The sequence below is a fragment of the Bufo gargarizans genome, unplaced genomic scaffold (genome assembly GCF_014858855.1).
Source record: "Bufo gargarizans isolate SCDJY-AF-19 unplaced genomic scaffold, ASM1485885v1 original_scaffold_1526_pilon, whole genome shotgun sequence".
NCBI lineage: Eukaryota > Metazoa > Chordata > Amphibia > Anura > Bufonidae > Bufo > Bufo gargarizans.
The window spans coordinates 55,684-78,262 of record NW_025334397.1 but is presented as its reverse complement, the minus strand read 5'-3'; the positions used below and the strand labels follow the sequence as shown (position 1 = coordinate 78,262).

General features: G+C 44.5%; 1 protein-coding gene across 1 annotated transcript in view; it reads right to left on the bottom strand.

The window, feature by feature from the left end:
• Positions 1–22,579, bottom strand: part of LOC122923372 (sialic acid-binding Ig-like lectin 7) — a 54,761-nt gene that overhangs the window by 13,742 nt on the left and 18,440 nt on the right. The window contains exons 4-7 of the mRNA XM_044274162.1: positions 13,778–14,041; positions 6,267–6,386; positions 4,425–4,469; positions 3,506–3,564 (exon numbers count right to left, since the gene is read on the bottom strand). Of these exons, the coding sequence (XP_044130097.1) occupies positions 3,506–3,564; positions 4,425–4,469; positions 6,267–6,386; positions 13,778–14,041 (488 nt within the window). The remainder of the gene's footprint in view (positions 1–3,505; positions 3,565–4,424; positions 4,470–6,266; positions 6,387–13,777; positions 14,042–22,579) is intronic.

Here is a 22,579-nt window from a genome sequence, read left to right as displayed (position 1 = left end):
TAGAAGTGTCAGGCAGTGGCGCTCTCTTCTCTCCCCTTTGACAACATACTGTTTTTATGCTTGGCCGAATTGAAGATGTAAGTGTATGGAGGAGTCGAGAGGCTAAACAATTGTTCATTCGGCAGCTATACCGTATGGCTAGCTTTAGACAGACCTGGTCTTCAGGGAAGGCACATGTGAAATACTGTATGTCGGGTATTCTGAATGAGGATGGAAGGCTCTGGATTAACTTTCTCTGGGACCTATGAATTTTGGGCCTAGTTTAGAAGGAACCTTGAGTTAAATAAAAATAAAGATGAAAACCACAATCACTGAAGATCTAGATATAGTTACAGACTCTTCATACTCATTATGAAGAGCAAACTCTGCCAGAATTAGGAACGGGACCCAATCAGTCTGATGATAAGCACAAGAAAATGACAAACTGAGAACCTCGATCAGACCCAACGGGGGAGATCAATCAAGACTGGAGTTTCCTAAGCAGTCTTGATCCTCTGCGCACTGGGGTGAGATATGGCTAATTTATGAAGAAGCCCAAGTCTCCTAATAAATTAGACACATCTCTAGACACATGTTAGCCAATAAGTAAAAGATTTGAACTATAATTTACTCCAGTTTCTTTTGAAAATGATAGTAAATTTGCTGGACCATGGGAAGTCCCTCCCGCCTTTCTTAACATTTTTGAAGTGTCAGAAGAGCAAAACGTTTGCAATGATGACACAAATATGGTATGCGCCAAAATTTGCAACTTTATTTTCTGCCACAAAAATGGAGGCAATGCTTTGCTAAACTGTCCCTCTTGGTCACAGCTACCAGAGTGCTCAGTTGGTTGCCTGCTCTGCTCACCCGGCACCCAGTGCTCGCAGGAAACCCTCTGCACCTTCCTGGCAGGCAGGGCTACTGGGGTTGCGTTGCTCTGTCCACCCCACACAGGCTGAGGCCTGGTTCCTGGTGGCTCTGCTTCTCCCTGCTCTTAGGACACGTGCGCACTCTCTCCAGCTATTAAAGGGCCAGCATGCCTGCAACTTGTTCTTCTTCTTGTTCTACCCTAGGGTATTTAAAGCACCTTCCTCAGTGGGAGTGTTCCTGTGCAATAGGTTCTTGTTGTCTAGTTTCCTACAAAGTTGTATATCTTGTCTAGAGACTCCCCTGTGTACTGACTTATGCCTGTCTCTGGTTTTGAGCCTATGCTTCTTAACCTGACCTCTGTCTGAACTCTGTACAGGGGAACTCTGAGCTGCCTGCCTTGATGCTCGGACTGACTTTGGATTACATGAACTCTGCGTTTCCTGACCTTGGTTTGTCCCTGACTATGGCTTTTTCCTGGACCCAATGTGTTCTGCACCAGTGTCTCTTGACCTCCATGGGTCAGCTGTCACTGAACAGAGAATACTCCAGGAGGTGGCAGACTGGTGGTTCCCCTGCACAGAAGTCCAGATCCATGTACAGTGGTTAAAGGATGAATAATGACCTTAGGAGAAGCCTCAAGTCAAATCTGTTCAGTAGACACAGCAGGTCCACATCTGCTGAGTAACATAAATGTTCTCTAACGCTTTCCTTCAGGTTTATTAATCGGCCAGGGAGATATCCATACTCCTGTACATAAGCCTTTATGTCCTGCAGATGGAACAGCCACCAATAGTTTGGGATACAAGTTTAGTAGTGCCAGTGACATCAGCCTGCTCCACCAGAACAGTATCATGAACCTCATGAAGGACATGGATCAGGAGCTAAATGCTGAATTACATAATTTGTATTAATATAAAAGAAAAATACCCCACAAAACAGAAAACACACCATGTGAAGCCTCGCCAGTATCGGGTGGTCTTTCAGTATGACCACCTTGGTGGGTCATGCTGCCTCATTCAGGCACCACCAATCTGTGGGAACCCAGGACAATAGACATCAAATATAGAAAAGGATTGGACTTTGCCCCGCGGTGAATTCCCCACAGTCAGTTGATGGATTACAGTAATAAACAGCAATCATTAAATGATGCAGTAGCCTCAGTCCTCTGTGCTACTAAAACTATGGATGCCACAATGGACCATAAACTGAAAACTCAAAATTCACTTTGTACCTGACTTGTGTTTTCTCCGGCCACCAGCAGATGTCACTGTTATGTTACAAACTCCTTTTTAGGGGGTAATAATTCATTTTACTATTCACTGTCACTGTTATTTTTCTTTTCATCAGTTTCAAGGATTTCAGCTTTTCTGTAGCTCCTTTATTCTGTTCGGGTGCAGCATGGAGAACCTCAGCATCCAGAACACTTCTTTCTTTGCAGGATTATGGATATCCACCGGCACATGATCCAGTGGCAATTTTACTGGATTAAGGCGACTTTTAACGCTAGCGTTTTTACTGGATCCGGCAGGGTTCAGCAAAAACGCTTCCGTTACTGATAATACAACCGTCTGCATCCGTTCTGAACAGATCCGGTTGTATTATCTTTAACATTGCCAAGATGGATCCTTCATGAACTCCATTGAAAGTCAGTGGGGGACGGATCCGTTTTCTATTGTGGCAGATTGTGGCAGAGAAAACTGATCAGTGGGGGTCATGCCGGATCCGTCTTGCTTCGCATCCCAGGACGGAAAGAAAACTAAAACATGTTGCGGTTTGCTCTCCGGTATGGGAACGCAACTAAACGGAGCGGAATGCATTTTGGAGCGCTCCGTTCTGGTCAGTTACGTTTTGTCTCCATTGACAATGAATGAGGACAAAACTGAAGCGTTTCTTTCCGGTATTGAGTCCCTATGACGGATCTCAATATCGGAAAACTAAAACGCTAGATCTCTCCTGCTCAGGACACCACCGCCTCTCCTAATATCCAGCGCTCTTACTGGTCTTCCTGCCGCGCTGTGCTGTGACCCGACATCGCACAGTGTGATGTCACAGAGCGTGCTGACATCTTCACTCTGTGCGCAGATCACAGCACAGTGTGGCGAGTACAAAACCCGCACAGGGAGCATTGCATTTACCGCTCCCCGATCCTCCTGTACTAATGGGCACTTCCATAATGGAAGCGCTCATTGGTATTCGCCCCATAGGACACACTAACATTCTTCCACTCTGGGGGGAAAACAAGTGCGTCTTATAGGGTGAAAAATATGGACATAAGAACTGGAGGAAATTTTCTCTTTGCAGCAAACGCTGGGTGTTAACAGAGTTCAGATAGTGAGGGAGGAAGAGGAGTGCAGCTGAAAAAGCCATGAAGATCAACTAGCCGTTGTAGCACAAGCTGGCCAACTCCTTCACCAACAGAGCTGGTTATATCAGCGGAAGATTGTTTGTAACAACAACATGAGCTGTTGTCAGGTATACCACTGTTTTTGGGGGAAAAAAGAAAAACAGCCATGTTTTTCTAGTCCTGTAAACCCCTTTAATAACATTCTGGAGCATAAATGGAGAATGCTAGGTGTTGGCCCAGCTATAACTGCAAATATCCTGGGGGTATTCTGGATCTAGGTCTGTACATGGGGCGGGGGGGACTAATACTCACCTCCATGGCAACACAAGTTCTGTTGCTGTTCCTGGTTCTTGGAATATTTGCATAAATTTCTGGAAGAAAAGTATTAAAGTGGGTTAGAAAAAATTTCAGAAATTTACTAAAGGGGTCCACACACCTTCAACAGCTGTTTCTCTTGTCAGAGGAGAATTGGGAGCACCCCATGTGCTTTAGAATACGGCTGGTTTGGATGACCATAGTGTAATGTGTATGGGGGCCTTAAGAGTTCTGTATAAAGCACCAGTCTGAGTAAATCTGCTCTGTATGCCGCTGTATAGGTCCTGCGGACAAGAGGTCAAATTCTACAATTTTACTTTAGACATTTGTTATTCTGTTTCTTTAAATGGGTTGTCACATCAGGACAATGTCTGGCCATATGCCCTTTGGGATGCCTCGATGATCCAGACCCGAAAGCTGTTTCATTTTATTCTTCTATGGCTTGTCCATGTATTTCGCTGATGGCCAGATGCAACTTTTCCACCTAAATCAGCAAATTTCCAGGGATTTTAGAAGCCATAACGGCAATGATCAGCAGCCTGGCTTCATTTTCACTTTTATATTTAAAGGGGTTGTCCAAATGTGAGATACTAGTGAACTAGTATCTGGATAGGTCATCAGTATCAGCTATATGAAGAGGCACTATGAAATGGACGGCGCTGTGCTTGGTAACCTTCAAGGAGGCCGAAGTGCTCACCAAGTCACTGCAGCCTCGTCAAACAGCTGATCGACAGGAATGACAGTCGGACCCCCACCAATCACATACTGATGACCTATCCTGTGGATAAGACATCAGTATCGAACCCTCAGAAAGGCCACTCACACTCCTCCCCTTCCCTAAAGAATACATTAATAAATGAACAAAGTGAAAATATGAATAAGTTAGTAAACAATTACAAACATATAAATGACATACCTTCACTTGCCGTTTTGCTATTTGATGGATGGTTATTCAAGCTACCTTGGAGAAACAAATATTAAAGATGCGTCATATTGTCTCGATATCACCGTGAGGTCAGTAATGGTGGAATCGGAAACAAAGGACTTCATTGAAAAATTACAGTTTGTATCAAGAAGATGTTGGTAATAGGGATGGTTACAGCGATAAATCCTTCATCTTAGGGTACTTTCACACTTGCGGCAGAGGGTTCTGGCAGGCAGTTCCATCGCCGGAACTGCCTGCCGGAACCGTCAAAACGTATGCAAATTGATGGCATTTGTAATACGGATCAGGATCCTGATCCGTCTGACAAATGCATTAAAATGCCAGGTCCGTCTCTCCGGTGGCATCCGGAAAAATGGATCCGGCATTCATTTTTTTAACATTTTTTGCGGTCTGAGCATGCGCAGACCGCAATGCCGGATCCGTTTTCCCAAAGCACTCAGCATTAAGGCACATCATCGGGAAAAAATGACGGATCTGGCATGCCGGCAAGTGTTCTGGAATTTTGGGCGGAGATAAAACCGCAGCATGCTGCGTTATTATCTCCCTCCTGAAAAGTCAAAAAGACTGAACTGAAGACGTCCTGATGCATCCTGAACGGACTGCTCTCCATTCCGAATGCATGGGGATAAAACTGATCAGTTCTTTTCCGGTATTGAGCCCCTTGGACGGAACTCAATGCCAGAAAAGAATAACGCTACTGTGAAAGTAGCACAAGCAAATACATTGTTACGCTTTCCGTCTCCCATACAGTTGCAGTAGAACTTCAATGACACTCAACAACAATGACACAGCAGTTTTTCCAGACAAACAACAGAGCTAAAACCAGACATTCAAAAGGTCAGACTGTCTGGTTTTGGAGGTAAACAAATCTGGCTTTTCCCTTCCATTTAACCCTTATGGTAACTTTGGAAAATTACTAGCTTCTCATTATTAGCTAGAAAGTACCACAAGTCTCTTAGTATTCATTAACCCTTTCCACAGTACCAGGTAACAGGATATCTATCACACCATGCATATGAAATGCAGTTACACAGCATTAAACAGTATAAGGCTACTTTCACACTAGCGGCAGCCTTCTCCGGATGTCGTAGTTTTATTCCGGCTGCCTCTGGGCATGTTTGCCATGCTACGACAGGACCTCCGCCCCCATAGTCAATGGGGCCGGAGCGGACCTCCGGCGGCACAGTGCACTAGCGGCAGCACGGATCCCACGGATCCGGCAGGCTGTTCCCCTACCGGAACAAGCTGCCGGAGAAGGCTGCCGCTAGTGTGAAAGTCAGTGCAAGTTGACCCTTTAAAGTGAAATTAAGTATGAAGTTGCTGACTTTGCATAGGGGAAACAGGGGCAAATGTGCACAAATGTAATAACGTAAAGGTAGCCCCTGGTCCAGGACACTACAGTTATGGTTACGCATCAGCTGGAGTGCTGAAGGTTGCTGACTCCTGCTCTTGCATAACAGGACGTTTGGTTTGTCTAACCTGCAAATGATTAGGGAGCCCTGTAGTGATTTTCTGCATCTCCACCGATTGCCTCCTGGAAGATATGGCAGGCAGTAAATTCGGGGATATGTAGTTAGTGACATCACTAGTGTTCTACCCTGGAGGATCTGCACCTGCATGTTATAAACATCCCCTTGTCCTGAGCCTACAGGAGTTTATCATTGTATAACATAATGGCTAACTAAAGGGGTTGTATTTACAAGACGCCATAAAAAGGTGGGAGGACGCGGCTGGTTCTGCAGAATGTCGGATGCAGCCTCTCTGCATAACATAAGCTGATCACCTCAAGACTAAGCTATGGCTAATACTTACTTGGTTCAGCTTTCTTTTTCCTCCTCACCAGGAAGACGATTCCCAAGAGAATTGCAGAAACAACGATGATGATTCCAGTTATTAATCCAGCAATGACTTTAGGGTCTTTAAGCAAAGGCACTATAAAGTATAGAGGATCGGTTATAAATAGTTATATAGAATGATATATAGATTATAAGGATTTGTTCATCTATGGAAAACATGGCTGCATGAAGGGAAACAAAAAGGTAATCCTTGATTTCCAATGATCTAGCTAAAAATTTTACTTATGAATAGGGATGAGCGAACCCGAACTGTATAGTTCGGGTTCGTACCGAATTTTGGGGTGTCCGTGACACGGACCCGAACCCGAACATTTTCGTAAAAGTCCGGGTTCAGGTTCGGTGTTCGTCGCTTTCTTGGCGCTTTTTGAAAGGCTGCAAAGCAGCCAATTAACAAGCGTCATACTACTTGCCCCAAGAGGCCGTCACAGTCATGCCTACTATTGGCATGGCTGTGATTGGCCAGTGCATCAGTGTAGGGAGAGGTTGCAGCTGCTGCTGTTAGGGCGAGATTAGGCAGTGATTAACTCATCAAAAACACTTAATTCAGTGATCGATCTGCAGCTGTGGATCATTGAACTGCTGCTATTTAATTGCTCACTGTTTTTAGTCTGCCCAGAGCATTTTTCAGTCACCTTTTTCTGGGGTGATCGGTGGCCATTTTGTGTCTTGTGGTGCGCCAGCACAAGCTGCCACCAAGTACATTTAACCATCAATAGTGTGGTTATTTTTTTTGCTATATCCTACATCAGGGGCTTGGCAGTGCTTTCTATTTTATTGAGGGGTGAAATACAATTGGCAAAATAGCAATACCCTAAATCTGGTGTTTCAGCTGTGGCCAGCCAATTGTAATACTGTCTGCTGTCTGGCAAAGGATATATTTTTGTTCTGGGTTGAAATACAATTCCCAACTTAGCAATTCCCTAAATCAGTGGTTTCTGCTGTATCAGGCCTTTAAATCTATCTTTAAATCTATCCATAAAAGGGTATATTAGATTGAAGGTGCGGATAGGGTCATCCTCAATAACTTCACACACACGCTACCGTGCATTTCCAAGTCTAATTCTGTCAGTAAACGTATACCTGTCACCCAGTGCCTAAATAATAGGCCTCAAATTTATATTCAGCTAAATCTGTGGTTATTGCTGTGGCTGGTCAAGTTATTTAGTGTCCGTCAAAGCACAGTTTTTGTTCTGGGTTGAAATACAATTCCCAACTTAGCAATTCCCTAAATTAGTGGTTTCTGCTGTATCAGGCCTTCTTTAAATCTATCCATAAAAGGGTATATTAGATTGAAGGTGCTGATAGGGTCATCCACAATAACTTCACACACTACTGTGCATATCCCAGTCTAATTCTGTCCGTAAACGTATACCTGTCATCCAGCGCCTAAATACTAAGCCTACAATTTATATCCCGCTAAATCTGTCGTTACTGCTGTGCCTGTATTAGTGTAATACGGTACCTAAATAGATAGCCATATAGTGTTAGGTGTCTGTAAAAAAAGGCCTGAATTTGAATTCAATACATTGGGCCAAATAATTTTTTTCTAATTGTGGTGAACGGTAACAATGAGGAAAACATCTAGTAAGGGACGCGGACGTGGACATGGTCGTGGTGGTGTTAGTGGACCCTCTGGTGCTGGGAGAGGACATGGCCGTTCTGCCACAGCCACACGTCCTAGTGTACCAACTACCTCAGGTCCCAGTAGCCGCCATAATTTACAGCGATATTTGGTGGAGCCCAATGCCGTTCTAAGGATGGTAAGGCCTGAGCAGGTACAGGCATTAGTCAATTGGGTGGCCGACAGTGGATCCAGCACGTTCACATTATCTCCCACCCAGTCTTCTGCAGAAAGCGCACAGATGGCGCCTGAAAACCAACCCCATCAGTCTGTCACATCACTCCCATGCATACCAGGGAAACTGTCTCAGCCTCAAGTTATGCAGCAGTCTCTTATGCTGTTTGAAGACTCCGCTGGCAGGGTTTCCCAAGGGCATCCACCTAGCCCTTCCCCAGCGGTGGAAGACATAGAATGCACTGACGCACAACCACTTATGTTTCCTGATGATGAGGACATAGGAATACCACCTCAGCATGTCTCTGATGATGACGAAACACAGGTGCCAACTGCTGCGTCTTTCTGCAGTGTGCAGACTAAACAGGAGGTCAGGGATCAAGACTGGGTGGAAGACGATGCAGGGGACGATGAGGTCCTAGACCCCACATGGAATGAAGGTCGTGCCACTGACTTTCACAGTTCGGAGGAAGAGGCAGTGGTGAGACCGAGCCAACAGCGTAGCAAAAGAGGGAGCAGTGGGCAAAAGCAGAACACTGGCCGCCAAGAGACTCCGCCTGCTACTGACCGCCGCCATCTGGGACCGAGCACCCCAAAGGCAGACCGAGTGGTTTGCACGCTGTGCCAACAGAGCCTGAAGCGAGGCATTAACGTTCTGAACCTTAGCACAACCTGCATGACCAGGCACCTGCATGCAAAGCATGAACTGCAGTGGAGTAAACACCTTAATAACAAGGGAGTCACTCAGGCTCCCCCTGCTACCTCTTCTGCTGCTGCCGCCTCGACCTCTTCTGCTGCTGCCGCCTTGGCCTCTTCCTCCGCCTCTGGAGGAACGTTGGCACCTGCCACCCAGCAAACAGGGGATGTACCACTAACACCACCACCTCCGTCACCAAGCAACTCAGCCATGTCACACGGCAGCGTTCAGCTCTCCATCTCACAAACATTTGAGAGAAAGCGTAAATTCCCACCTAGCCACCCTCGATCCCTGGCCCTGAATGCCAGCATTTCTAAACTACTGGCCTATGAAATGCTGCCATTTAGGCTGGTGGACACAGACAGCTTCAAACAGCTCATGTTGCTTGCTGTCCCACAGTATGTTGTTCCCAGCCGCCACTACTTCTCCAAGAGAGCCGTGCCTTCCCTGCACAAGTGTGCACTGCGCAACGCCATCTGTGGCAAGGTCCACCTAACCACAGATACGTGGACCAGTAAGCACGGCCAGGGACGCTATATCTCCCTAACTGCACACTGGGTAAATGTAGTGGCGGCTGGGCCCCAGGCGGAGAGCTATTTGGCGCACGTCCTTCCGCCGCCAGGGATCGCAGGGCAACATTCTTTGCCTCCTCTTGCCACCTCCTCCTTCTCGGCTTCCTCCTCCTCTTCTTCGACCTGCTCATCCAGTCAGCCACACACCTTCACCACCAACTTCAGCACAGCCCGGGGTAAACGTCAGCAGGCCATTTTGAAACTCATATGTTTGGGGGACAGGCCCCACACCGCACAAGAGTTGTGGCGGGGTATAGAACAACAGACCGACGAGTGGTTGCTGCCGGTGAGCCTCAAGCCCGGCCTAGTGGTGTGCGATAATGGGCGAAATCTCGTTGCAGCTCTGGGACTAGCCGGTTTGACGCACATCCCTTGCCTGGCACATGTGCTGAATTTGGTGGTGCAGAAGTTCATTCACAACTACCCCGACATGTCAGAGCTGCTGCATAAAGTGCGGGCCGTCTGTTCGCGCTTCCGGCGTTCACATCCTGCTGCTGCTCGCCTGTCTGCGCTACAGCGTAACTTCGGCCTTCCCGCTCACCGCCTCATATGCGACGTGCCCACCAGGTGAAACTCCACCTTGCACATGCTGGACAGACTGTGCGAGCAGTAGCAGGCCATAGTGGAGTTTCAGCTGCGGCACGCATGGGTCAGTCGCACTACAGAACAGCACCACTTCACCACCAATGACTGGGCCTCCATGCGAGACCTGTGTGCCCTGTTGCGCTGTTTCGAGTACTCCACCAACATGGCCAGTGGCGATGACACCGTTATCAGCGTTACAATGCCACTTCTATGTCTCCTTGAAAAAACACTTAGGGCGATGATGGAAGAGGAGGTGGCCCAGGAGGAGGAGGAGAAAGAGGGATAATTTTTAGCACTTTCAGGCCAGTCTCTTCAAAGTGACTCAGAGGGAGTTTTTTTGCAACAGCAGAGGCCAGGTACAAATGTGGCCAGCCAGGGCCCACTACTGGAGGACGAGGATGAGGAGGAGGTGGAGGAGGATGAGGATGAAGCATGTTCACAGCGGGGTGGCATCCAACGCAGCTCGGGCCCATTACTGGTGCGTGACTGGGGGGAAACGCAGGACGATGACAATACGCCTCCCACAGAGGACAGCTTGTCCTTACCCCTGGGCAGCCTGGCACACATGAGCGACTACATGCTGCAGTGCCTGCGCAACGACAGCAGAGTTGCCCACATTTTAACGTATGCGGACTACTGGGTTGCAACCCTGCTGGATCCCCGGTACAAAGACAATGTGCCCACCTTACTTCCTGCACTGGAGCGTGATAGGAAGATGCGCGAGTACAAGCGCACGTTGGTAGACGCGCTACTGAGAGCATTCCCAAATGTCACAGGGGAACAAGTGGAAGCCCAAGGCCAAGGCAGAGGAGGAGCAAGAGGTCGCCAAGGCAGCTGTGTCACGGCCAGCTCCTCTGAGGGCAGGGTTAGCATGGCAGAGATGTGGAAAAGTTTTGTCAACACGCCACAGCTAACTGCACCACCACCTGATACGCAACGTGTTAGCAGGAGGCAACATTTCACTAACATGGTGGAACAGTACGTGTGCACACCCCTCCACGTACTGATGGTTCGGCCCCATTCAACTTCTGGGTCTCTAAATTGTCCACATGGCCAGAGCTAGCCTTTTATGGCTTGGAGGTGCTGGCCTGCCCGGCGGCCAGCGTTTTGTCTGAACGTGTATTCAGCACGGCAGGGGGCGTCATTACAGACAAACGCAGCCGCCTGTCTACAGCCAATGTGGACAAGCTGACGTTCATAAAAATGAACCAGGCATGGATCCCACAGGACCTGTCCGTCCCTTGTCCAGATTAGACATTAATTACCTCCCCTTAACCATATATTATTGGACTCCAGGGCAGCGTTCAGGTATCCGCCTGCTGAGCGGAGCGGAGGACAAACACTGCCAGACTGATGCATTCTGAGCGGATCCGCGTCCACTCAGAATGCATTAGGGCTGGACGGATGCGTTCGGGGCCGCTTGTGAGAGCCTTCAAACGGAACTCACAAGTGGAGCCCTGAACGCTAGTGTGAAAGTGGCCTAAGAATGTTCCAAACAGTTGTTTTGGCCGCGCCTAATGTTTTTTATATCTCTCTGATGGGTTTGTTGTGTTTATCAGCCTAATGATGGCTTCACTGATAGTGACAGCTCTTTGGATCTCATCTTGAAAGTTGACAGCGACAGATTCCAAATGCAGATAGCAGACTGGAAATGACCTCTGGACCTTTTATCTGCTCATTGTAATTGGGATATTGAGGGAATAACACACACCGGCCATGGAACAGCTGAGAAGACAATTGTCCCATTACTTTCGGTCCGTTAACAAGTGGGAGGCACATATGCAAATATTTCTTGTGCAAATATTGCTTGTGGGCCAATGAGAAGGCAGCAATGTCTATGTCAGAGCTTAGCAACATCCCCAGCAACCAATAGGAAAGTTGCTGACTCCTTACTATATAAGAACCTTTTTAAGCAGCCATTTTCTACAGTTTTTTACAGTTCTGAGAGAGACAGTAGTGTCATTGCTGTGCTCTGTGCTTTCCACACTACATTAGATAGATAGTTAGTTAGCTTATATATATAATACAGATAGTTAGTGGGAGATAGTCAGTGTAGGTTAGATAGTGATACAGTGTAGCTGATAGGTTCCAGTGCAGGGTGTTAGGTAGTGTGATAGGGATTACTGTTTCTCTGCTGTCCATACATGCATGCTACAGACATAGTGCTGTGATGTCACAACAATACATAGTGCACCAATCAGTAATATGTAGTCAGACCTGATAAAATGTAAAGTATCACGTATTGTGCCAAAATATTTGCATCATTAGTGCCGATTATGTTGGAGCACTCTAGCTGCATATAAAGCCATTTTTTATTTCTGCCGTGCCAACCATTTTCTCTAGTCTCAGGATCTTCTAGCAGCTTTGAAAATGTAGCAAAAATGACCCAGGCCTGTATTGAGCGCACATTACACTAATATTACATTGCCAGTTTTCGCAATCAAGAAAATAATCGCGAATTTGAGAATATATTACGAATATTCTACAAAATAGTCGTGAAATATTGCAAATTCAAATATTGCCCCTGCCGCTCATCACTACTGCCTAGGCCCAATATATGGGCATTGGCCTTGTGTACTCCGTGGTGCGGATTTGGACCCACTGACTTGAATGAGTCTGCAATCCGCAAGATACTTCCAAAGATAGGAATTCACCTATCTTTTGCGGAGTGGAGGCACGGATCAGAAGCCCAGGAAAGCACTACAAGGGGTTTCCATGGGCTTCCAGGTCCATGGTTCCACATCACAAAAAGATAGAATATGTTCTATCTTTGGCCATAACTTGCGGATTGTGGACCCATTCAAGTCAATGCAGTTTACACTACAGACACTAAGCAATTACACTCGTGTGCATGAACCCTAAATGATATTTCCCTTCTCCTTCGCAAAAAGCAAGCATTTTTTGTGAAAATATCATTTCATTTTTGGATCATTTTTAATGACTGTTTCTAAAAGTCTAAATATTAGTAGGATTGTGACCATATTGTTTCACCAGATTGATTGTATCCTTTTAAAAGGATGGTGAGAACCTGTAAATTATTACTTCTCTGTGGCGCCTTAACTGTGACAAGCAAGGGTATGGGGGAACCAACCCAATGGGCATGGAAAGGAGGGAAAACAAGACCCTTGTATCCCAGTTGGTAATGGCTGTGTTAACTAGCGGTTACATTTTGATATTAAGCTATTGAGGTCTGTCATCTCATCGTAAGCTCCTTTAGGGTGAATTTTACTTTCTAAAGTTCCACCAAAAATAAGAATGGATACTAGAAGTCATCTGAAAGAAACATTTAGGAATTTTTATACATTTCCATTACTTTCAAATTTTTGTAAGGGTTGTAGGTGGTAAAGGGATAGTCTGGATGATTATGGGAGAAAAAGATGAAGCCACAGTCACCTCATTGATCCCTGGCTACTGTCATCCAGACTCTTTCTGTTTCCCCCACTGGTATCTACTTCCTGGTCCTACTCAACATAAAAATGTGACCACTAAGCCAGTCCCTGGATGAAATGAGTTACCATTGTGCAGAAGTATTTGGATTAGTGGTCACATTTCCTGGGTCAAGAAAAGCTAGGAAGATGAAACCAATGGGGGAGTGGGGAAGAGCTGAGCAGAAGCAACAGATCAATAAGGTAAGTATGACTACTTTAATTCTTACAAGTAATTTTTTCTATGTTTCATTATACGTTTAATTTACCACATGACAAACTATATGAGCTTGAATAATAGTCTCCATTGCTTGGTGTGAAAAACTTGTGGAAGCTTACGAAGCAATGCTGGGGAATTGACGAATGTGAATAACTAATATGTATTGTACTTACGGTCAACATTAAGATGAATGAGTTTTTGAGTTGTGTTCCCCCTGGAGTTTGTAATCTCACATGTGATGGTTTCCTGGTCATCTTCTATAGATGGGGTAAAGGTAATTGTAGATAAATTCGTCCAGATTCCAGCCACATTACTCTTCTTCCACAGGAAAGCTAAAGATTTCACAGGGCAATTTCCTGGAGGAGCGCAGGTCAAAGTCTTATTTACACCAACAATCAATGTTCCAAAATCTGAGATGACTGGTTCTTCTGTTAAACCTACATGAGGGTAGAAGATGTTTATATAGTTTTGTAATGGGGTTATCAGTTTCTTGAAGAGGTTGGATTTCAGTTTGCTACTAAAGGTTTGGATGGTGGGAAAAAGTCTAATGTGCTGGAGAAAGAACTTAGGAGATGCACCTAAATTAGAAAAATTGCCAGAGGATTTAGAAGCCAGAACTACAGTGATCAGCAGATCTTTCATTTTCACTTTTATGTTTAAAGACTATGTACACCTTCGGAAGCAATTTATTTTTATAATTGCATGTTACTCATTTTTGGCAAAAAATATTTTTTTTTCAATTGGCGTTTATTAAAAATATTGATCTGTTCTGTCAGAAATGGTTAACTGTTTTTCTAGCTGTGTGACTGGTACATTACTTTCACTTCTACTTAGTGCTAGTCATCTAATAAACCTTATCTCTAAACTACTGAGAGGTCATAAAAACTTATTTAAGCCACATTCTTCTGAGCAAAAACTGAGCTATGAGTGTTTATAATGTCAGAGTGCAGAGGTAAGGAGCCCATCAGCTCCTGGTCTGATGGAAAAGACAGAAAACCCAGCATGTCAGCACTGTACAGAAAAAAGGATGCCATATTTTTAATAAAGACCAATAAAAAAAAAAAAATAGCTCAAAATGAGTACAATGCAATAATTTGCCACCAAAGGTGTACATAGTCTTTAAACTAAATATTTCATGAAATTCAAATCGTAGGTGCTCCAATGGGCCTGAAAAGTGGTATATGTGTCATAATATACCACTTTTCAGGCCCATTGGAGCACCTACGATTTGGGCTCAAAATGAATTTAATGAAATCTTTAGTTTAACCACTTCCCATCTGGGCCATTTGCCCCCTTCCTGACCAGGCCTAATTTTGCAAAACTGACATATCTCACTTTATGTGGTAATAACTTTGGAACGCCTTTATTTATCCAAGTCATTCAGAGATTGTTTTCTCGTGACACATTGTACTTAATGATAGTCATAAATTTGAGTCAAAATATTTCACCTTTATTTATGAAAACATCCCAAATTTACCCAAAAATGTGAAGAATTTGCAATTTTCTAAATTTTAATTTCTCTGCTTTTAAAAAAGAAAGTGATACCTCATAAAATATTTATTATTTAACATTCCCCATATGTCTACTTTATGTTGGCATCATTTTGGAAATGTCATTTTATTTTTTTAGGACGTTAGAAGGCTTAGAAGTTTAGAAGAAATTCTTCAAATTTTTAAGAAAATTGCCAAAACCCACTTTATAAGGACCAGTTCAGGTCTGAAGTCACTTTGTGGGGCCTACATAGTGGATACCCCCATAAATGACCCCATTGTAGAAACTACACCCCTCAAGGTATTCAAAACCGATTTTACAAACTTTGTTAACCCTTTATGCGTTCCACAAGAATTAAAGGAAAATGGAGATCAAATTTTTAAATGTCACTTTTTTGGCAGATTTTCCATTTTAATCCAATTTTTTCTTTAACACATCGATGGTTAACAGCCAAACAAAACTCAATATTTATTACCCAGATTCTGCGGTTTACAGAAACACCCCACATGTGGTCATAAACTGCTGTATGGGCACACGGCAGGGCGCAGAAGAAAAGGAACTCCACATGGTTTTTAGATGCCATGTCCCATTTGAAGCCCCCTGATGCACCCTTACAGTAGAAACTCCCAAGAAGTGACCCCATTTTGGAAATTAGGGGATAAGGTGCCAGTTTTATTAGTACTATTTTTGGGTACATATGATTTTTTGATCATTCATTATAACACTTTATGGGGCAAGGTGACCAAAAAATTGGTTGTTTTAGCACAGTTTCTATTTATTTATTTTTACAGCGTTCACCTGAGGGGTTAAGTCAAGTGACATTTTTATAGAGCAGATTGTTACGGACGTGGCGATACCTAATATGTATACTTTTTCTCATTTATTAAAGTTTTACACAATAATAGCATTTTTGAAACAAAAAAATTATGTTTTAATGTGTCCATGTTCTGATAGCTATAGTTTTTTTATTTTTTGAGAGATTTTCTTATGTAGGGGCTCATTTTTTGCGGGATGAGGTAACTGTTTTATTGGTACCATTTTGTGGGACATACGCGTTTTTGATCACTTGGTGTTGCACCTTTTGTGATGCAAGGTGACAAAAATTGCTTCTTTTGACACCGTTTTTTTTTTTTTTTTTTTACGGTGTTCACCTGAGGGGTTAGCTCATGTGATATTTTTATAGAGCTGGTTTTTACGGACGCGGCAATACCAAATATGTCTATTTTATTTTATTTTTTCTATTTTTAATTTTTTTTTTTATTCCTTACTTGGGGACCTTTTTTTTTTTTACATGTGAAACTTTTTTTTATTTTATTTTTTTCAACCCTTTATTTATTTATTTTTATTTTACACTTTTCGTCCCCCATAAGGTCATACAAGACCTCTGGGGGACATTTGCTTCACTTTTTCTTTTTTTTTCACTGTTGATTTCTCCTGTAACTGGGGCTGACATAGTAGCCCCAGTTACAGAAGAAATGCACCCCCCAGAGAGGCTGTACAGCGTGATTCTGCGTTGTACAGCCTCAGAGCAGGGCTGATCGAGGTCTCTGTAAGACCTCACACAGCTCCTGCACGCTCCGGTCCCGGCGGTCACATGTGAGCGCTGTGTCTGCAGCAGTGAGCGCTGTGTCTGCAGCAGTGAGCGCTGTGTCTGCAGCGATCCGGAAGGCAGGGACACCTGGGAACTGTCCCTGCCTTATCTCTGGGTTGCCCTGCTGTCACTGACAGCGGGCAACCCGATCAGCAGCTGCACGATTAGCGTGCAGCTGCTATTTCTGAAAGGACGTTTTAAAACGTGCTTTCAGAAATAGAGGTCCACCCATAGGACGTTTATATCCTATGGGCGGACGTAAAGTGGTTAAAGACTATGTACACCTTTGGTGGCAAATTATTGCATTGTACTCATTTTGAGCTAAAAATTATTTTTTAAATTGGTCTTTATTAAAAATATGGCATCCTTTTTTCTGTACAGTGCTGACATGCTGGGTTTTCTGTCTTTTCCATTAGACCAGGAGCTGATGGGCTCCTTATCTATGCACTCTGTGACTAAGGTCTCCTAGGGCTTTATTCAATTTTGTCTCTTTTTTATTTTTATTTTCTTAACCTTTGTCCTCGCCCTGAAGCTCTTTTTTTGTAAATTCTTTATTTAAGAGAATTTTATAGGCATACAAATCATTAACATGTACAGTTGCAAATTAAAGAGTCTGTTGAGATCTCTGCCCATTCTTGCCAGTAAAAGAGAATTTCCATACAAAATAAGTGCAAGTATTTCAGCAAAATAAGCAGTTACATATAAGTTTCGTATGTTCTAAGCAAAATTATGGAAATGACACATCTTTATGGATTCCGTCGGCCAGAATTTTCTGAGGTAAATATATAGTACATAACAAGACAGGTATAACACTTATAAACAAAAGAATGAACGAACGGGACCATGCGTTGCTAGTTAACTGTTCCTCACCAGCTTCCACCACGAATACTGATAACGTGTGAAGAACATGAAACAGTAATGTGTGTAGGAAGCACTCTCTCAGTAACCAGTGTATAAAAGGTAATATCCAGTAGACGGTAATGTCTATTAACCTCAGATATGCAGTCATAGCCTCATCTCTATGAGAAAAGGCCCATAGAATCCCAGCAGGGTCAGAAGAGGGGGGTGGATTTTATTCCATTAGGAGTGGTATGGCCTTTGTTTCAGATCTCCGAATATTCATGCTCAACACTAGACACCACTACTGGCAGGACGACTGGCGCATCCGCTGCTGTTTGCACTACTACAGCTACCTACATTCTGTCTTCCAGATTTTGACATGAGGTATATAAATTTAAAGTCACTGTAATGGGCAATGGTTGTGGATCCAATGTGCCAAATAACTGGTTTGGCTGTGTGTTATCCCTAAGGGCTTTGTCCTAGCAATCCCCTGGTTTTCACTCTTTAACCCCATTACAGGGATCTAGTACTCACTGCAGGGGACCCACCAGACTGCTTACTCTTGGATTACTCCTGGTATAGTTGGCAGCTGAACTACAGAGGTCACAAACACACAAGTCTGAGGTCAGGGCAGGCAGCTGAGTATCAGTTAATAGTGTTGGGCACGAATATTCGAATAGCAAATATTAATCGTGAATATCGGCACTTTGAGAATTCGCAAATATTTAGAATATAGTGCTATATATTAGTTTTTTTCGAATATTCTAGATTTTTTTTTATCTGAACCCATGATCCCTCCCTGCTTCTTGCTTGTGGGCCAATGAGAAGGCTGAAATGTCTTTGTCAGAACTTAGCAACATCCCTAGCAACCATTAGGAAAGTTGCCGACCCCTTACTATATAAGAGCCTCCCCAGCAGCCATTTTCTACAGTTTTTTTAAAGTTCTGAGAAAGAGAGCAGTGACATTGCTGTGCTCTGTGCTTTCCACACTACATTAGATAGTTAGTTAGTTAGCTTATATATATAATACAGATAGTTAGTGGGAGATAGTCAGTGTAGGTTAGATAGTGATATAGTGTAGATGTTGCAGTGCAGAGTGTTAGGCAGTGTGATAGGTTCTGCTGTCCATACAAACATGCTACAGACATAGTGCTGTGATGTCACAACAATACATAGTGCACCAATCAGTAATACAGTGGGATGCAACATTTTGGGCAACCTTGTTAATCGTCATGATTTTCCTGTATAAATCGTTGGTTGTTACGATAAAAAATGTCAGTTAAATATATCATATAGGAGACACACACAGTGATATCTGAGAAGTGAAAGGAAGTTTATTGGATTTACAGAAAATGTGCTATAATTGTTTAAACAAAATTAGGCAGGTGCATAAATTTGGGCACCACAAAAAATAAATGAAATCAATATTTTGTAGATCCTCCTTTTGCAGAAATTACAGCCTCTAAACGCTTCCTGTAGGTTCCAATGAGAGTCTGGATTCTGGTTGAAGGTATTTTCGACCATTCGCCTTTAAAAAACATCTTTAGTTCATTCAGGTTTGATGGCTTCCGAGCATGGACAGCTCTCTTTAAGTGACACCACAGATTTTCAATTACATTCAGGTCTGGGGACTGAGTGTCATGGACGGTGTACAGGAAATAAGGCAAAGCAACATGTATAAACGACTCGCTGGATCCAAAAACTAAGGAACCAAGGGAGACCCCTGCAGAAGACCTGCCACTTTCCCTGGCTGCTCAGCCTATGCAAAGATCCGAATGGTGTAGGTTTGCATATCCACGAACCTTGACTATAAAGCCCTGAGCACCCTACAATAGTGAGGGGACACGACCACCGGCTCCCTACACAAGATACGGAGGGAGTCAGGGTCACCTGGGATCCAGCAAACAGATATTAACAGATAAAGGTACACTTAGCTTTGAAGCAAACAGGAGGACAGATCAGCGTGCACACACACTCCAGGAAGTAATATAAGCCGCTCAGAAAAGCCTTCTGGGGAAGAATTTAAAGGGAAGCAATTAACACATGACAGCTGAGAGAGGCTGACGAGAGGAGGAGCTGAATACCACAACACAGAAATTCAAGGAGGAGGTTCTGAAAGGCCTCTGTCAGAGCTTCTCAGCTGTCTGGTTGTGACAGTACCCCTCCCTCTACGAGTGGACTCCGGACACTCAGAACCCACCTTCTCAGGATGGGACCTATGGAAAGCCCTGATGAGACGAGAGGCCTTAATGTCCGTCACTGGGACCCACATCCTCTCCTCAGGACCATACCCCTCCCACTGAACAAGGTACTGAAGAGAACCGCGGACAAGACGAGAATCCACAATCCTAGATACCTGAAATTCAAGATTCCCATCAACCATAATCGGAGGAGGAGGCAAAGGCGAGGGTACAATGGGTTGAACATAAGGTTTCAATAAGGACTTATGAAAAACATTATGGATCTTCCAAGTCTGAGGAAGATCAAGACGGTATGCAACAGGATTGATGACAGACAGGATTTTGTAAGGCCCAATAAACCTAGGACCCAACTTCCAGGAGGGAACCTTCAATTTGATATTCTTGGTAGACAACCACACCAGATCACCAACATTCAGGTCCGGACCAAGCACACGTCTCTTATCAGCCACACGCTTATATCTCTCACTCATGCTCTTTAGATTATCTTGAATCTTTTGCCAAATAGATGACAAAGACGAGGAGAATCTGTCCTCATCAGGTAAACCAGAAGACCCCTCTCCCGAGAAAGTCCCAAACTGTGGATGAAACCCATATGCACCAAAAAATGGTGACTTATCAGAGGACTCCTGACGACGGTTATTTAAAGCAAACTCAGCAAGGGACAAAAAAGAACACCAATCCTCTTGATTCTCCGCCACAAAACAACGCAGATATGTCTCCAGATTCTGATTGACGCGCTCTGTCTGGCCATTCGACTGCGGGTGGAAAGCAGAAGAGAATGACAACCGAACCCCCAAGCGAGAACAGAAAGCCTTCCAGAATCTGGAAACAAACTGCGTGCCCCTATCAGAGACTATGTCTGAAGGAATACCGTGCAGTTTGACAATGTGATCAACAAATGCCTGCGCCAGCGTCTTAGCATTGGGCAAACCAGGAAAAGGGATGAAATGCACCATTTTGCTAAAACGGTCCACCACCACCAGAATCACAGTCTTCCCCGAGGAACGAGGCAGGTCCGTTATGAAGTCCATGGACAGATGTGTCCAAGGACGGGAAGGAATGGGTAAGGGAAGGAGAGGACCTGATGGCCGTGAATGAGGGACTTTGGCACGAGCGCAAGTCTCGCAGGCTGCCACAAAACCCTCAACCGACTTACGAAGCGCAGGCCACCAGAATCTCCGAGCGATGAGATCCAGTGTGGCTCTTACCCCCGGGTGCCCAGCAAGGACCGTATCGTGGTGTTCTTTAAAAATCTTGTGTCTTAAAGCGAGAGGCACAAACAACCTCCCAGGAGGACAAAGATCAGGAGCCTCTGACTGGGCTGCCTGCACCTCTGCCTCCAATTCAGGAAAAAGAGCAGAGACCACCACACCTTCAGCCAAAATGGGACCCGGGTCTTCAAAATTCCCGCCTCCCGGAAAACAACGTGACAGGGCATCTGCCTTCACATTCTTAACTCCAGGGCGGAACGTGACAACAAAATTAAACCTAGAAAAGAACAACGACCATCTGGCCTGTCTCGGGTTCAGACGCTTGGCTGACTCCAAGTAGGCCAGATTTTTATGGTCAGTAAATACGGTAATAGGGTGTCTGGCTCCCTCTAGCCAATGGCGCCATTCCTCAAAAGCCAACTTGATGGCCAACAATTCCCTATCTCCCACATCGTAATTTCTCTCTGCGGAGGAGAGTTTTCTTGAGAAAAAGGCACACGGTCGCCAATTGGCAGGAGAGGAACCCTGAGACAAGACCGCCCCCACACCCACCTCAGAAGCATCAACCTCAACTATGAAGGGTAACGAAACATCAGGTTGCACCAAGATGGGAGCGGAAGCAAAACTCTCCTTGATATCAGAAAAAGCCTTACGCGCCTCTACTGACCAAGAAGAAAAATCTACCCCCTTTCTGGTCATATCAGTGAGTGGTTTAACAATAGAAGAATAATTCAAAATGAACTTCCTGTAATAATTGGCAAAGCCCAAAAAACGCATCAGCGCCTTTTGATTCTCAGGAAGTTCCCACTCAAGCACAGCGCGGACCTTCTCGGGGTCCATGCGAAAACCAGAAGCGGAGAGAAGAAACCCCAGAAATTGAATTTCTGGAACCGCAAACACACATTTTTCCAGTTTCGCATATAATTTATTCTCCCGCAGGATGAGCAAGACCTGACGTAAATGTTCCTTATGAGTTTTGAAATCGGGAGAAAAAATCAAAATGTCATCCAAATACACTAATACAAATTTTCCCATCAAATGATAAAAAATGCTGTTCACGAAATGCTGAAAAACGGCTGGGGCATTCATCAAACCAAAAGGCATAACCAAATTCTCAAAATGGCCCTCAGGGGTATTGAAGGCCGTCTTCCATTCGTCTCCTTCTCTGACCCTGACCAGGTTGTATGCCCCTCTTAAATCTAATTTGGAAAAGACTTTAGCCCCAACAACCTGGTTAAACAGGTCCGGGATCAGAGGAAGCGGATAAGGGTCACGAATTGTGATATTGTTCAGCTCCCTGAAATCCAGACAAGGTCTTAAAGAACCATCTTTTTTCTTAACAAAGAAAAAACCAGCGGCAACAGGTGACTTTGAGGGTCGTATGTGTCCCTTTCTCAGACTCTCAGAGATATAAGCACGCATAGCGACCCTCTCAGGTTGGGAAAGATTGTATAAACGAGATTTAGGCAGCTTGGCGTCTGGGATGAGATTAATAGGGCAATCGTACTCCCTGTGCGGGGGCAAATCCTGAACTCCACTCTCAGAGAAGACATCCGAAAATTCAGAGAGAAAAGATGGTACAGTCTTAGTAGCAACCTCAGAAACAGATGTCGTGAGGCAATTCTCTCTGCAAAAGTCACT